We start from the raw sequence: 15,575 nt of genomic DNA, 5'->3' as shown, positions 1-15,575 counted from the left end.
ATACTCAGAACACTTGACCTGCAACCAGGATGCGTACTTTGTGGTGGAAGTCTACCGAGTCCACTCAAGGGAAGTACCGAGGCCAAAGTATACTACTATTCGAGTCAGCCCAAATACTTTTCTAGCGTGGATCCCCATCACGGAATATACCCTAAATCGTACCCCTCCACCGATCAAGGTTTCCCCATAACCCCGGAAGTAGTAATATAGAAAGACTAAGCTTCTAAATTCAATTTGATGAACAACACCAAACCTGCTCTGGTCGTCCTCGTGGCCATTTCCCCTTCCCTCATCATCCTCCCTGTCTTGGGCTTCCCCACTCCATGAGGTCTGACTGGTTACATCCGCGTGAAGAATTCCAGCTGCAAGAATGCCGATCTTGCCCAGAATGCCCACCAGTCAGGCGTCCAAATCTGGCCAGGAACGGACGATGAGCCTATTTGGATCGTGAGGAATTTGGCTAGCGTGGCATCGGAGGTATGCGTGGTCTTTCGTATTGGCATTCATGGTCGGTCGTCTTCGGATACCCCGCTCGTGTTGGAAGGGTGTCTTTATTGATGAGCTTTTGCTTGTGATAATGGATAGCTGTAGAGCAGATGAAGGCAGTATAAAGCATCGATCAAAGTCCTGTTGCTGGAGACTCACGGGACTAAGAGGAACAAGCACAAGAAAAAGCAAAAAGTCCGCTTGAGTCCAGGTTGACTTGCGGTGACGCTGCACAGTGAAAAGTATCTATAGCTTTTGCGAGTTCTTATACAGAGTATAGCAGCAAAGATGGTGTTCCTGGGCCAATCCGGCATCCTGGTGGCTATGGCAGCCCTGGCGGTTGCTGCGCCAGCACGACCAGTGCCTCGAGGTATGTCCAAGGAAATATTGCTTGTGATGGCCTCTCTGGACGAGGCTGACCTTGTGCATAGATGTTTCGTCAGCTACACTGAGTGAGTTGACGCTATTCTCCCAGTATGCGGCTGCTTCGTACTGCACGAACAACCTCAATTCCGCTGGCGATGCCGTGACTTGCTCGGGAGGCTACTGCCCGGAGGTCCAATCCGCGGGAGCCACGACCCTATATGAATTTGATGAGTATGTGAAGCGTGATCTTGAATCACTGCCATAGAACAGACCAAACTGACCTCTCATCAGCTCCACCGATTTCGGCGACGTAGCGGGCTTCTTCGCCGTGGATAACACCAATACACTGCTTGTGCTGTCCTTCCGAGGCAGTCACACCATCAGCAATTGGATTGCCAATCTGGACTTTGACCAAACCGATGCCAGCAGCCTCTGCTCTGGCTGTGAAGCTCACTCGGGCTTTTTCAAGGCCTGGGGAACTGTCGCTGATACCCTGACTGCGCAGGTTGCGAGTGCCGTGGCGACTTATCCCAGCTACAAGCTGGTTCTGACTGGCCACAGCCTCGGGGGTGCGTTGGCTGCCATTGGTGGGACTGCCTTGCGCAATGCTGGATATACTCTTGATCTGGTGAGTGATTTTCCTATTAGCCACCGTTAGCCTCGATGTTGATGCACGAACTCTCGCAGTATACATACGGCCAACCACGCGTGGGTAACACCGCGCTGGCCGATTACATGACGAACCAGGGCTCCCTCTGGCGTGTCACCCACTCGAACGATATCGTGCCCAAGTTGCCTCCAGCTTCATGGGGATTCACCCATGCCAGTCCAGAGTACTGGATCACTAGCGGAGACAACGTGACTGTCACGACAAGCGATATCACCGAAGTCACTGGCGTGGGCTCGAGTGCTGGTAATGCTGGATCGAGCGGAGACAGTGTGTCAGCGCATAATTGGTATATTGTGGATATTGACGGGTGTTCATGAGCAATGATTCTGTCGTGTTCATGTTAGTATGGAAAGTTATGATCATGGAATATAAAGCAATGAAAAGGAGAAGAAGTACAGTACAGTAGAGTATGCTGTAGATCAGTCCAAGTGCAAGTGTTCGGGTGAGACCCACCGATCGCCCGAGGAGTTCCCCAAACGGACTCGACGAGCTGGCAACTTCAACTTTTTGGCGCAACTTTATCCTCCACACCTCCACCTCCTGGACATTCTCACCATTGCTTGGATTCGTCTCGTCTGATGGAACCCATTGCGCTATTTCTGGAATCTTTCTTATTGATATAATCCACATCATTCCAGCTCTCTGGATCCAACATCCGACTCCCAGGCTGCAGTCTCCAGCTGGTGCGACCAAGCGGACCTCCCCGCGCTTCAGCTTCAACTTCCGCCCCCCTTGTTCTCCTCATTCACCAGCAAACCGGCAGACCCGCAGGATGCGACTCTAAACCACCTCGAACAGCCTCTCCAATGTCTGATCCCCGGTCACAGCTCAGAGCCTGTCACCTCGCAACATCACCATGCTATTCGCTCCAAGCGGACCCCAGAGTCCCCGTCGCCGCAATCGCTTGAAAGCTATCTTCCTCACCATCGGCATCGTCCTCGCCATTTACTTCCTCTTTTTTGCCGGTAGCGAGTCTTCTCATTCCACATACCACGACAAACCCAACAAATATGCGCATAAAATTGAATCACTTGCGAACCCTAAGGCTGCAGGCGAGCTGGCTCGTCCCGTGGTCCGCCGACATAAGAATATGGTCGTAGCCAGCTTGAAGAGTGATGATACCTCGTGGCTGGCCGAATACTTTCCAGATTGGTCGCGGAGTGTCTACGTCGTGAACGATAAGAAGGCTCCATTGACTGTTGCGCGCAACAAGGGGCGCGAGTCGATGGTGTATTTGACGTGAGTCGACCTCGAACATTTACGACCAAGCTTGTGATTCAATTACCAGTGTACGCTAACATGATGTTTCTTTTGACTCGCAGGTACATTATCGATAACTACGAAAACCTCCCCGATATAATGCTGTTCATCCACTCCCAGCGCTTCCAATGGCACAACGACGACCCATACTACGATGGCGTCCCCATGCTGCGCAACTTCCAGACCTCCTACCTCCAAAAGGAAGGATACGTGAATCTCCGCTGTGTCTGGACCCTCGGCTGCCCTGTCGAGATTCACCCACTTACCGACATCCACCGTCAAGACATACACGCGGGAGAGTACTTCAAACATGCCTTCATGGAGCTATTCCCCAACACACCAGTCCCTGAAGAAGTCGGCGTATCATGTTGCGCGCAGTTCGGCGTGACTCGTGATAGAGTGTTGATGCGGCCCAAGAGCGATTATGAGTTTTATCGCAAGTGGCTTATGGAAACGAAATTGAAGGACGAGTTGAGTGGGCGGATCATGGAGTATTCGTGGCATAGTATGTGCATCTACTTACTCCTGCTGCCTGAATTCGTCAACTAACATTTTTCTCGCAGTGATCTTTGGCAAGGAGCCCGTCCACTGCCCAAATGCCCAGGAATGCTACTGCAATGTCTTTGGGCTCTGCAATTTGAATTGCCCTGGGCCGAATGCCTGCGATGATCGCTACGTCCTGCCGCCGTACTCGCCGCTGCCCAAGGGCTGGCCGTATATTGGGTGGAATGGCGAGGAGCAGGATCCGAGCCATGGCCTACCTGAATCTTGAGACGGGTGAATCCTCACAAGTATCGGAACTGTCCGAGGATCCTCGTCTGAGGGCAAAAGTGAAATCACGCATTACCCGAACTAGAGCCTTGCTAGAGCTGGGCTCTCCACACAACCTGCACTCCTGGCCGCATAGCTGTCTCACGACATTCCACATCCTAGCAAGACTCAGTGTGAATTTGGGACTGACTTGCAATTTAACCTTGGATGATCTTTGATAACAGTCGAGACCGAGGAGTAGCACCAATCCAGATAGCCAAGATCTGGGAAACATCTCGCATTTTTGAATGCGATCTACCTGCACCAGTAGCGTATATAGTCAAACATTGAAATGTTTGATGTCTAGCCGACGTTGCAGCTCGTACATATCCTTGCGAACTGTCCGCTCAGGCCTTTGCTATGCTGCCTCCTAGATTGCATGTCGAGATAGCGCCAGGCAAAGTCCATGTTTGAGCTTGGTTGAGCTGAATTTAATGGCTTTTTCGACCGTTAAATCTAACAAGCCGGAAAAAATAATGCAAGATTCAAAGTATCAATATTCTCCTCGACGCAGCACGATTCTATAATTACATATAACGAAACTAACCAAATACTTAGTTGATATGATAAACATAATCAACTACCTACCTTGCAACCCACGTTATGCGACCTCAAACCCCAGTAACTTCCTTGGCCCCATCATCCTCGTGGATAAGCACAGTCGTCATCTTCAGCGACTCCTTAACTGGATTCGGGCTCTTAAAGACATGGTTCAACTCCTCGATAGACCGACCCTTGGTCTCAGGAAGAGTGAAAAACATGAACACAAACTCCATAAAATGGAAGACCACTAAGAGGAATGAGATTAGTAATGTTTTGAAGCTAGTCAGGAACCGAGTGCGCTCACAGAAAATTGTATACATCTCCCAGCCGATATTTTGCAAGGCGACAGGTGTTGCATACATGTTGATGAAGTTTGCCGCACCTGAGATCAAACCCTGGAAGGCGACGCCTTTGGCTCTGATATCGTTGGGGAGAATCTCGGCCGGGTACAAGGCTTGCAATGTACTCCAGCAGAAAGAGAAGAAGACTCCGTATAAGAAGATACACGCAATGAAGCCATATCCCATGCTCTGGGTAATCTGAGGGACTGGGAAAGATGCCTGGACAGTAAGGGGGATATAAACGAGTCCTGTAAGGAAGGTTCCCCATAAGAACAGAGTGCGACGGCCCCATCTGTCCACGAAAAGGGTTCCAACAAGACCGCTCACGAAAGAGATGACTGTATTGATGGCATTCATGAGAAGCTGCTGGCTCGAGCTTGTGATTCCGGCATTTTGTAACATGACCGGCATGAAGTAACTGCACGAATTGATTAGTTGGGGTCGTAATAGTTTCTAGGGCAGCATACTGACCTAATGACGGAGCCACCGATGAACTGGGAGAAAACAGAAACCAGGAAGATCAACCACAGTCGGTAGAGGTTTGCTTTGGTCTCAAAGAGCACCTTAAAGTCCCACCATCGACGGCCACCCGTTTCAATCTCCACTTGAAGGTCCTCCTCGATCTGGCGGCACTCCCAGCGTACAAGTGGAGAATTGATCTTTCCACTTCCATGATACTTGACCAGCATCTGTCGAGCTTGTTCTTGCTTTCCCATCGCCCAAAGCCACCGAGGGCTCTCTGGAAGGAAGAACACGGCCCCCATGACCACGAGAGAGGGGACTACTTGAATGATGACTCGTGCTCGCCAAGACCAGTTTGAACTGAGGAACCCGGTGCCATAGGCTGTCCATGTGCATGCTGAAAAGTGAATTAGTTATTGCACCGCGCTATGGATACCAACAATTGACATACCAAGAGCGCCGGTGTAGTATCCCACTACGTTATACAGGCCTCCGAAGAGGCCGCGCCACTGTGGGAACGCTACTTCCACCAAATACACCGGAGCAGCTGAATTGGTAAGACTGACGCCCAGGCCGATTAAGAACCGGCCACCCATGAAGAGCTGGATATTGCTGCCCACAGCTTCCAAGATTGCTCCGATCGTGATGATCAACGACCCCACGAACATTCCCATCCGGCGACCGAAAACATCGGAGATTGGTGCTGCAAATACTGCACCAACGAGGTTACCGATGGAGTAGATGGAGAACAGCAGACCTGTCCCACTGCCTTCCATGCTGGTTCCGAAGTGACGGTGGAACCAAGGCATGGCGTTGATGCTGCTCATGAGTGTGCCATCAAACCCATTCATGCAGCAGTCTAGTACCATCGGGACTGTTAGCGATACTGTTGTTTGCCATTCGTGTATCAAAATGCAAGTAAGTACGTACTCAGCGTCGTTACCAAGATGACCCCGTACAGAGTCACCGAGCTCCAACTCCACGGGTTCAGCTTTTCCTCCAGCAATGCATTCTGGAAATCGACAGAGGCCACTTGGACTTGCTGGACGTCTTTCCGTTCACCGATATGCTCCACATGTTTACTATCCGCGTCCTTTTCGCGCGATGGAGCAGAGGTGGTGGTAGTAGCCATCTCCCTTGCGGGTATAAGCTGATTCAACTAATGAGATAGGTAAGCAGGGTGTTTGTTTCAACGAGGAAATGATCGTAGTAATGGTTCCTACGTCCCAGTAAATAGTCCATCTGTCTCCGCTACCTCTCACACGTGCCTTGGCTCAAAGGACCCGATATTACTCGATTTGGATCATCTCGAGCGGAAGTATGAATGGGTTAGAGTCACTGCTTAGAAGCATATTCCAAGCCGTGACAAAAGCGGCGGCAGAGGCGGAACCACTCGACTCTTGGCCCGACTCTAGACCCCGCATCCGTGGGGAAAAAGGGAAGTGAATCAAGAGATCGAGAATCCGTGTGGAGAACGATCGGATTGCTTACTGACAGCCAAGGATAACCAAGGTCGCCGTTGGTCGTCGTTGGTCGCCGTTACGACGATGAGGTTGCGTTTCAAGTCCGTGACTTCTCTGGCCGATCGAGTTGGTCAACCCTGAGGACTTAGGGGAACAACACTGGAAGTTGGGTCCACTTCAATGGTCTGGACATATAATGATCATGTTTCTCTGAGTTGCTGTGTCGTGTACACTTGCTGCTTCATCCAGCCACACGATGGACGACGACCGCACGTTTCCTCAACGTGCTGCGGGTAGCATTGTCAAGCCGAATCCCACCACGGAGAGGACACAGCGCGCTGCTGGTCCGAATTTCTTTCGAGATGGAGAAAACGTGCAATTCATGTGGGCGGACTCTCTGGTGAAGCATGTCTTTACCGACAACGTCCTCCGACTGGAGGTGCAGACCGTCCATCAGGTTCATCGAACCGCGCAGACGCACGATTCGGTCATGCATCAGTTCATTAAGGAGGAGAACTCGTTTGGCAAGCTATGCGTCGAGATCTTCTTTGTCACAGAGCATATCTTCCGTCTGCGATTTGCAGGGCAGCAACAGACTCTGGACGCATTGACCGATGATCCGGAGTACCCTCCCCCAGAGGCTCGCATGCTCGCCCACGTTCCAGCAGTATTTCCTGCCACGATAGCGGATGGCCCAGATGGTGCAATCGAGCTGTCATCACCCAGTGTGCGAGTTTGTGTTCAACCTCGCCCGTTCCGTCTACTCGCCTATCAAAACAATACGACGGTGCCTTTCTGGAAACAGCGACTCAGTGATCTGTTCACAAGCGATATCATTCCAACATCAATTGCAACCCATCAGGGCCGCGAGGCTGTTTTTGAGTCTTTTGCACTCGATCCCCAAGAAAGAATCTTTGGATTAGGTGAGCGCTTTGATGCAGTCGAGCGACGCGGCCGCCAAGTGGACTTTGTCAACCACGACGCGATTGGGACAAGTAATTTGCGGTCCTATATCAACGTGCCATTTTTCTTCTCCACGAATGGTTACGGCTGCTTTTTGAATTCAAATGCCCGCACAGAGTGGGATATCGGTATGAGGGAAGCTGGAACTCTCGGCGTGAGTTTTAACCCTGGCACAGCTTTGACACGCAAATTTGATGCTAATGACATTCTACGGTGCAAATAGTTCTCGACAGAAGAGAATTATATGGACTATTTTATTGTCTCTGGTCCCTCGCCCAAGGATATTCTGCAGCGATACACCCGTGACTTGACTGGCAATGCGCCCGTACCGCCCGTCTGGTCATTTGGTCTCTGGCTGAGCCGCAATTCCTACCAGTCATGGGAGGTGGTCGACGATGTTGTCAAATGTGCTGATAAACACGATCTACCATTCGATGTCATTCACCTCGATACAGCGTGGTTCCAAGAAGATTGGAATCCAGATCTTGAATTTGGAGACAGATTCCCAGAGCCAGAGAAGAAAATGACCGAGCTTCGAGAGCAAGGGATCCGTGTGTCCTTGTGGCAATACAATTTTGTGCCGCCACGCGAGGACAACCGGCTCTACGTTGAGGCTCGCGATAATGACTACCTGGGCCACGCCGTCAAGCTCGACGGGTCTCGTAGCAAGGACTTCTTCAACTACCCACCCGATACCACGGGATGGAAGACCGATGATCTGGTGATCGATTTCACGAATCCGCGCGCCGCCGAGTGGTACGGTCAGAAAATAGAGGCTCTTATTCGGCAAGGCGCATCGGCCATTAAAACTGACTTTGGTGACTGCATCCCTGCTAGCGCCTCGTATCTAAACATCGCGGGACGCCGACTCAGCAATCTATACAGTCTGATCTACAATGCTACCGTCCGTCGCCATGTACTGAATGTCAGTGCAGATTCGGCCCAGTGGGCAAGGAGTGGCACAGCAGGAAGCCAGCGCTATCCCGTCCACTGGGGTGGTGACTCCCAGTGCTCATGGTCAGCACTTCAGGGAAGCCTTCGAGCCACGTTATCCATCGGCTTGAGCGGGTTTACTTTCTTCAGTCACGATCTGGGCGGCTTCATCGGCAAGCCGACAACGGAGCTGTACATCCGCTGGGCCCAGTTGGCGGCATTCAGCAGCCACGTCCGCTCTCATGGAGCGGGCGACGACAACGGCCGAGAGCCATGGTTCTTTGGGCCCGAGGCTGTACAGATCGTGGGTTCATTCATGCGCCAGCGCTATCAAATGCTTCCGTACATTGTTGAACAGGCACAGTCTAGCACCAGGGCCGGCTTGCCTATGGTCCGGTCACTGGTGCTGGAATATCCCCAGGACCGTAATGTCTGGGATATTGACAGCCAGTTCATGTTCGGGTCCGATCTGCTGGTGGCTCCGACTCTGCAGCCGCTAGCGGAGGCAAGCACGCACTCGATCTACTTGCCAGAGGGGACTTGGTACGGATTCTGGGACAAGCAGAAGTATACTAGCCACGGGCAATGGGTTGATTTTGCTTCTGCGCCCCTGGCCCAGAACCACGTCTTTGTCAAGGACGGCGCTATATTATGCTGGGCCGCACCGCGAAAGAGGACATACAACCAAGTAGGCACTGTCCAGAGAGTCGAATTGTACGGTTGCCGGGATGAACCTTGGGCCTGCGGAGATGGACAAGGTGGTCTGGTGGCGTTGACACCAGGGATAGGCGGATGGACTGTGGTGGATCGTGACAATGTCCAGGTGCAGGTATTCCAGTAGAGCTAGAGCTAGGGAAATTGTAAATGAGTCCGACAACTCGGGCCGTACATTGGAAAAGAAGGATTCATAGAAACTCATAGAGACAAGTAGTACAGATTGAAGAACTGGGAATTCAGGATAAAAATGTCGATTCTTAGATTTGTCCCACAGATAGGCCATCCAAAGGCCCCGCAATTGGAGGTCATGAGGTTCAAAGAACGTAATCGCTCGGCTCGCTAGCAAGGTCCGGGGTAAACTCCGCCTGTTCGTTCTTTTCCTACACCTTTCTTTTCTCTCTGAAGTTCTGGCTAAAATTTTTGATTCCATTTGCCGCTAGCGATAGCTATGATCTAGACTCGACTCTACTGCCAGAACGGACCCGGAGAAAAGAGGGATCCAGTATCGGTCATTATGCGCTCTTCGCTTGACTTAGCAGAGACGTCTGGTCAACGTCTGACTGAACGCACAAGCCAAACTTGGACGAGACGTCGAAGATCTCACGCAGGCTCTCGAGCTCAACAACCCTCCCAAAGGTGAGACACAGAATACTCATGCCAATCTTAATGAAGTTATATTTACTCCGAGTTCTGCTTCAATTTCTTACCACTGACCAAGCCAGGGCATGTGGGCGAGCTTTCCGCGCAGGTGGCGGAGTACCGCAGTGCCGTTGAAAAGCTCTTTCCAGGGTCAAGTCTGGAAGACCTCAGACATATGCCTCGTGAACAATTACTGAGTCTATTTCAACGTATGTCTCTCAGAATACCGAGCCATTCTTTCCATTGGATCGCCCCTCTCACTGCCTATGGGGATACATGGATATAAGCTCTGACATCCATAAAGCTACACTCAACGAACCCAATGAAGACACGATAGCAGAAGAGCCCAATGTTAACATCTCCGATGATGTTAACGCCCTCTCGCTGGATTCTCAAACGCCCAAATCATACCTAGGCATATCATCAGTTCACGCAATTTTCAAGTTGATCTTCATCCTGTGTCCTCAAAGTGCTATCCGGCAGCCTCCACTTCGAAGGAATAGCGCAGGCCAGAAACCCACAGCCCCGTCATTGATTACCAGCGGTATATCATATCAACCCTCAGCATCAATATCACGCCAATCGCCGCCAATCTGGTCGCCATCGGCTGTCAAAGAAAGCGCAGACAGTTTGACGCCCGAGATCGATTGTATTGATGGCTATTTTACTTACTTCCATCCTCTGGTCCTTCTGGTTGACGAGGCTGGGTTCAGGCACACATATAATTCCGGTGGACGAAAGGACAGCCAATGGCTCGCTTTGTTAAGCATCGTCTGCGCCCTCGGTAGCATCGCCGCGACAAGTAATCAGGACAAGTCTCATTCTGTATACTATGCACGATGCAAGTATCACCTTGGATTGGACGCCCTTGGTTCCCCACACTTGGAGACGGTACAAACTCTGGGTTTGATGGGGGGACTCTACTTGCCCTATATAAGTCAACCCAATCTGGCCTACCCACTGATGGGAGCCGCTCAACGGTTGGCTTTGGCACAGGGGTTGCATGAAGACAGAACTCTCTGTCGGGAGGGGACATTTGATCCCATTGATTTCCAGCAAGTGCGACGGCGAGTCTGGTGGTCGCTATTCTGCATGGATACTTGGGCATGCGGCCCCCTCGATCGACCAGGTATCAGTCGTTTCGGGCCTACGCACATAACCGTTAATTTGGTATCCCGTGGAGATGAGGTATCACACCCAAAGCATTATGCACACTGCTTAACGTTCTGACTAACTCGCCGACAGAGCCACATGGCCGATTTCCTCCCTCTTCTAGAGAATGTTCGCTTTTGTCGGATTGCTACACAGATCCAAGAGGCGATCGCCGAGAGCTCGGTTATTCCATACGCCGAACGCAAAAGGCTCGATCAGGAGCTCCAGGAATGGTTCGACAACCTACCTCCACTGTTGAAAGATTATCAACCCTGCTCTGAATCCCTCATCGTTACCCGCAGCGTAATGCGGTGGCGTTTCCTCAATCAACGTCTTCTGCTGCATCGTCCTAGTCTACTAGACTATGCCATCCGCCGTATTCCCTCTGCTGCCCTCCAAGAGGAGGAGCGCGCCTCGATCGAAAAGTGCCGTTTGCTTGCACAATTGACCATCGAAGAAATTGTTGCCACACTGGTGATCAATCAAGTTACGGGATGGAATGGAGTATGGTTACTGTTTCAGGCCGTATGCATTCCACTCTTGGGCTGCTTCCTCACCGATTCTACAACGAAAGATCCGAGAGCTTCGTTAGAATGCTGTCACCGACAAGTTAATCTTGCGATTGATTTCCTCACACATATGCAAGCATGGAGTCCAGCAGCAACTCGTACCCTACACGTTGTTTCTCGAATTCTTGCTGCAAGCAAGCAAGGGCTCACAACGCAGGATGTTGAGAGGTTAAATGCTGGTACCACCGATGATTCTACAATCGAGCCTTTTGACCACTTGACGCTGCTTCCGGAGTTCCAGAGCAATAACAGCTCGTCACGAGTTCCGACACTGCCTCTCCATACACCTGGTGGCCACCTTGACGCACATATACACTTTTCATTGCCAGGCGACGTCGAACTGAGCAACCCTCCATTTCCCGATCTACTAGCTGATAACAATTTGGACGAGTCCATGTTCCAGACTTTCTGGGATTATTTACACACAGCCGACGATCATATAATGCATGATTTGCCTTTCTCGGAATATGAAGTTGCCAGATTGGTTGACCTGAGTGACGGCGATTTAGACGCGATTTGCAATCAGATCGGGACTGATGACGCTTTGACTGAGTGGAACAACGCCGACTTTGAAATCCTTTGGGACGCTTTGGAAACTGGCGACGCCAACTTGGACAACGCGGCATGAGAGGGAATCATTTGCAGAATGAATAACATACAGAGGCTCTTTACAGGTTTGCCTCGTGCCACGACTATTATGTCAGTGTATCAATAACATTGTAAAAGGGCTATTATGAGCTTTGATACCCTATCTTTGGTGCAAATTCAAAGCTGTACTTTCCACTGAAGACACTTTCTTTTCAATGAGAGTACCGCTAAGCTTATGGTGGCTGGGCGGAAGTAAGCATCAAACCCCGCTAAATTGCTGTACCTCGGAACTTCCGAGGTTGCTACCTCCGCCGAGCTATACCTCGTCATCACCATAACCTGACTTCTTGACTCTTCCACGCTCCAGCAAGGGATTACTTCTTCAACCAACATTAGCCACACAGATCCCTACGCACAAAAAGCCACCACCAACATGCTCATCATCGGCCTCACCGGCTCCATAGCCACTGGCAAATCCACCGTCTCCTCCATCCTCTCCTCCCCACCCTACTCCCTCCCCATAATCGACGCCGACATTCTCGCCCGCAAAGTCGTCGAACCCGGCACAGCCGGCTACAAAGCAATCGTCAACTATTTCGGCCCCAGCACACCAGATCTCCTCCTCGAAGACACACCCAACCCCTCCCCAAATGGCAAACCCTTGAACCGACCCGCGCTCGGCCGGCGCGTCTTCGGCGACACGGAGGAACGCAAACGCGATCGCCAAGTGCTGAATGGGATTATCCATCCCGCCGTGCGCTGGGAAGTCTACAAATCCTTGATCTACCACTACCTTCGTGGGCAATGGGCGATCGTCCTCGACGTGCCCCTACTCTTCGAAAGCGGCATGGATCTCATCTGCGGCACGGTGATAGTCGTCGGTGTCCACGATCCAGCTGTGCAGATGGCCCGTCTCCGCGCGCGAGACGCCCATCTCACCGCCGAAGACGCAGAGAACCGCGTCCGCAGCCAGGGCGATGTCCGGACCAAGGCTGCGCAGGCTGAGTTCCGAGGGACGGTGACTGCGCGCGGCGTCGTGGTGTGGAATGATGCGGATAAGGTGCAATTGGAGGCTGCCGTGAAGGGGGCGATGGCGAGTATTGCGGCGTCGAGTCCGAGGTGGTGGGCGTGGGCGTTGTTGATTGCGCCGCCGGCGGGGATGGGGGTTGCGGCGTGGAATTTGGTGGTTAATTTTGCGACGCAGAAGGGGTGGGAGAAGAGGAAGAGAGAGGAGAAGGCGAGGTTGTGATTTGTTGTTGTTGATGGGAGATGGTGATACCTTTTTGATGACTTTTTTGATATGTTTTGTACAGACGGCCTAGCATTGACCCGATATAGCGATAGATTATCTCACATATATGTGGTTTGACCTTGCAAAATTGATTATCAATGATAATGCAGTTTTGGATTGAAAATGCATTGATAGCTTCTAAATACGCTGTCCAAATACCCTAACGCCGACCCATGCTCCATATTAAACGCCCATTTTGACATGACATGACCACCAAGTATATCCGTAGTCTCGAAAGAGGTGAAGGACTTTACCAACATAGCTCATGGCTTAGAACTTGCGCTTCTTCTTTTTCGTTGACGGACCTCCCATTCTCGATGATGAAGATTGCTGCGATCCAGAGATACTGGTTATATTAGAGAGCCTCTTCCTCTCAATCCTCGCAGCGTCGGCTTCAGCGGCCTTTCGACGTGCCTCCCTGGCCAACATCTTCTGCTTCGCCTTCTCCCTGAGGGCGCTCACGGCTTCGGGATCATCTGCGTGCTGAGCAATCTGCTGCTGCAATTCCTCCTCTTCCTCCTCCTCGTCTTCTTCAAGCTGGGTCTCGCTGTATTTGGTCTGAACGACGGGCGCCTAATTATGTGATTAGTTCAAGGGTCTCGGGATGTAAACTCAAGGAAGAACTTACAACAGGTTTTTTGCGCTTGAAGTTTCCGTATGCGCGGCGACCACCCTGGGGTATATCTCCCTCAGTGTCTAGCGAGTCCGCCGAGAGGACAATTGGTTGCGGAGAGTAGTTCACAGCCGGGATGTCCAGCACCCATTCTGACTCGCCGGCCTCTGCTGCTTGTCGCGTAATGGCCTCCCGTCGCTTCTCTTCTTCAGCTGCAAGTGCCGCGGAAATAGCCTCCAGATCAGACTGGGGAGTGGAGGGGCTGGCAGGTTCCGTCGACAACCTGGGGCGCTTCGGTGTATGCTTGCCTTCGTCAGGAGTTGAGCTCTGTGGTTCTTTGGTCGCTGCAGAAGCAGCAGCGCGCTGCATGAACTGTAGACAAATTAGCTTTGGGTCGCAAGATCTACCTGCCAGCAAGAGCATACCTTCATGGTCAGCAGACGGGAAGACATCGTCTTCTCCGACTTTGGAGTCGTACTTGGAGACCCCGACATGGTGGGCGTATGAATCTCTGAAAGCTCAAAGTGAGAGAGCGCAAAACTCCAAAAAACGTGCAAGTCCAGTTAAATCCAGCGGCAGAAAAACCGACCAGCTGCGCGGGCCAACCCGCAGATGGGAGGCGGTGAACCACCACCAAACCACACCTCGCGGATTATTCAGTTCCTGGAACTTCGACCTTCGATCTCCCTCTCGAATCCACGTCTGTCCACTCCCACTCTCCCTCCTCGACAGGACTCAATTCGCCCAAGATGATGTCCTGCAGTCGTCGCCTCACGGCCCTGGCCTCGTTCCGCCCGCTCGCCGTCCGCGCCTACTCCTCCACCGTGCCCCGGCTATCCGAGAACCGCATCCAGGCCAATGACCCGAAACCGCCCGTCGTCAAGCCCAATGTCTCCGAGTCCAACCTCGGTCTGACCGATCGCCATGAGGTCTGGGATGGCCTGATGGAGGAGGACCCCGCCAAGGCGGAGCGCATCCGCAGCCTCCAGGCGCCTAACCGTGCTACTACCTGGGCCGCTAGCCAGCAGCCTCGCGAGCAGGCCATGGTTGGCCCTCGCTTCGAACAGACCATCATGGAGACTCAGGTTGGTTATCTCTGCCAATTGCCGAGCTAGGGACCTTTTGTCCGAGCTACGGGGACCGCAATGGAATCCAGGGAAACTGACAATCAATCATCTAGCCCCGCCCAATGGCCGCCATTGAGCTCATTCACAAGCAGCCTGTCCGCTGGACGAAGTCCCGAGTCGTTAGCTGTGACGGTGGCGGTGGTCCCCTCGGCCACCCCAAGGTCTTCATCAACACCGACAAGCCCGACATCGCGACCTGCGGATACTGCGGTGTCCCCTTCGTAAGTGCCTCTCCCCGACAGGATACTCAATTCCAAACAATTGACTGACATATACTCTCTACAGGCTCACGAGCAGCACCGCACCTACCTCGAGTCCCTCCCCGCCACTAGCTACCCCCTCAAGCCCACCGGCGACCCCGCCGAGGTGAACGAGAGCCAGCGCGTCACGGAGGGTGGTTTCGAGCAGCGGTAGACGACTAGCATCAGATTCCTTTTGTCGGCGTTGAACTTTTCCCTTTGCGTATGTTATTTTGGTTTTTGGGCCCGAGGCCGTGTACAGAAATATGGATCAATGGATCTGCCGTTTGCCCACGGCGTGGTGAAGTGAACTGTTCTAAGTCTTTTGTGCTGTCCAAGCCGG

The 15,575-nt window shown here is 52.1% G+C and overlaps 8 protein-coding genes across 8 annotated transcripts; 6 read left to right on the top strand and 2 right to left on the bottom strand.

Annotated features, from left to right (window-relative positions):
- Positions 1 to 774: 774 nt before the first annotated feature.
- Positions 775 to 1,839, top strand: N7458_003592 (lipase family protein; the record flags this gene model as incomplete). The annotated part of the gene is made up of 4 exons (XM_056906975.1): positions 775 to 856; positions 918 to 1,083; positions 1,144 to 1,480; positions 1,540 to 1,839. 4 exons carry the CDS (start codon positions 775 to 777, stop codon positions 1,837 to 1,839), a joined length of 885 nt encoding a protein of 294 aa, XP_056771082.1.
- A 539-nt stretch (positions 1,840 to 2,378) lies between these two features.
- Positions 2,379 to 3,554, top strand: N7458_003591 (DUF3431 domain-containing protein; the record flags this gene model as incomplete). The annotated part of the gene is made up of 3 exons (XM_056906974.1): positions 2,379 to 2,761; positions 2,845 to 3,287; positions 3,346 to 3,554. 3 exons carry the CDS (start codon positions 2,379 to 2,381, stop codon positions 3,552 to 3,554), a joined length of 1,035 nt encoding a protein of 344 aa, XP_056771081.1.
- A 649-nt stretch (positions 3,555 to 4,203) lies between these two features.
- On the bottom strand, positions 4,204 to 6,070 carry N7458_003590 (uncharacterized protein; the record flags this gene model as incomplete). Its single annotated transcript, XM_056906973.1, has 5 exons — positions 4,204 to 4,382; positions 4,440 to 4,894; positions 4,948 to 5,335; positions 5,390 to 5,812; positions 5,869 to 6,070. The coding sequence occupies 5 exons, from the start codon at positions 6,068 to 6,070 to the stop codon at positions 4,204 to 4,206; spliced, it is 1,647 nt and encodes a 548-aa protein (XP_056771080.1).
- Positions 6,071 to 6,657: 587 nt separating this feature from the next.
- N7458_003589 (glycosyl hydrolases family 31-domain-containing protein) lies at positions 6,658 to 9,138 on the top strand (the record flags this gene model as incomplete). Its single annotated transcript, XM_056906972.1, has 2 exons — positions 6,658 to 7,518; positions 7,588 to 9,138. 2 exons carry the CDS (start codon positions 6,658 to 6,660, stop codon positions 9,136 to 9,138), a joined length of 2,412 nt encoding a protein of 803 aa, XP_056771079.1.
- A 390-nt stretch (positions 9,139 to 9,528) lies between these two features.
- On the top strand, positions 9,529 to 12,002 carry N7458_003588 (fungal specific transcription factor domain-containing protein; the record flags this gene model as incomplete). The annotated part of the gene is made up of 5 exons (XM_056906971.1): positions 9,529 to 9,562; positions 9,588 to 9,650; positions 9,737 to 9,862; positions 9,958 to 10,841; positions 10,899 to 12,002. The coding sequence occupies 5 exons, from the start codon at positions 9,529 to 9,531 to the stop codon at positions 12,000 to 12,002; spliced, it is 2,211 nt and encodes a 736-aa protein (XP_056771078.1).
- Positions 12,003 to 12,395: 393 nt separating this feature from the next.
- Positions 12,396 to 13,211, top strand: N7458_003587 (putative dephospho-CoA kinase; the record flags this gene model as incomplete). Its single annotated transcript, XM_056906970.1, has 1 exon — positions 12,396 to 13,211. The coding sequence occupies one exon, from the start codon at positions 12,396 to 12,398 to the stop codon at positions 13,209 to 13,211; it is 816 nt and encodes a 271-aa protein (XP_056771077.1).
- Positions 13,212 to 13,523: 312 nt separating this feature from the next.
- N7458_003586 (uncharacterized protein) lies at positions 13,524 to 14,360 on the bottom strand (the record flags this gene model as incomplete). Its single annotated transcript, XM_056906969.1, has 3 exons — positions 13,524 to 13,811; positions 13,882 to 14,238; positions 14,292 to 14,360. 3 exons carry the CDS (start codon positions 14,358 to 14,360, stop codon positions 13,524 to 13,526), a joined length of 714 nt encoding a protein of 237 aa, XP_056771076.1.
- Positions 14,361 to 14,615: 255 nt separating this feature from the next.
- Positions 14,616 to 15,407, top strand: N7458_003585 (zinc-finger domain-containing protein; the record flags this gene model as incomplete). The annotated part of the gene is made up of 3 exons (XM_056906968.1): positions 14,616 to 14,951; positions 15,047 to 15,214; positions 15,279 to 15,407. 3 exons carry the CDS (start codon positions 14,616 to 14,618, stop codon positions 15,405 to 15,407), a joined length of 633 nt encoding a protein of 210 aa, XP_056771075.1.
- Positions 15,408 to 15,575: the final 168 nt, after the last annotated feature.

This window comes from Penicillium daleae (assembly GCF_028827525.1).
Source record: "Penicillium daleae strain IBT 16125 chromosome Unknown utg000002l_segment0_segment0, whole genome shotgun sequence".
NCBI classification, from domain to species: domain Eukaryota; kingdom Fungi; phylum Ascomycota; class Eurotiomycetes; order Eurotiales; family Aspergillaceae; genus Penicillium; species Penicillium daleae.
Note: the sequence above shows the minus strand (reverse complement) of the source record. Positions and strands in the feature narration are given on the sequence as shown.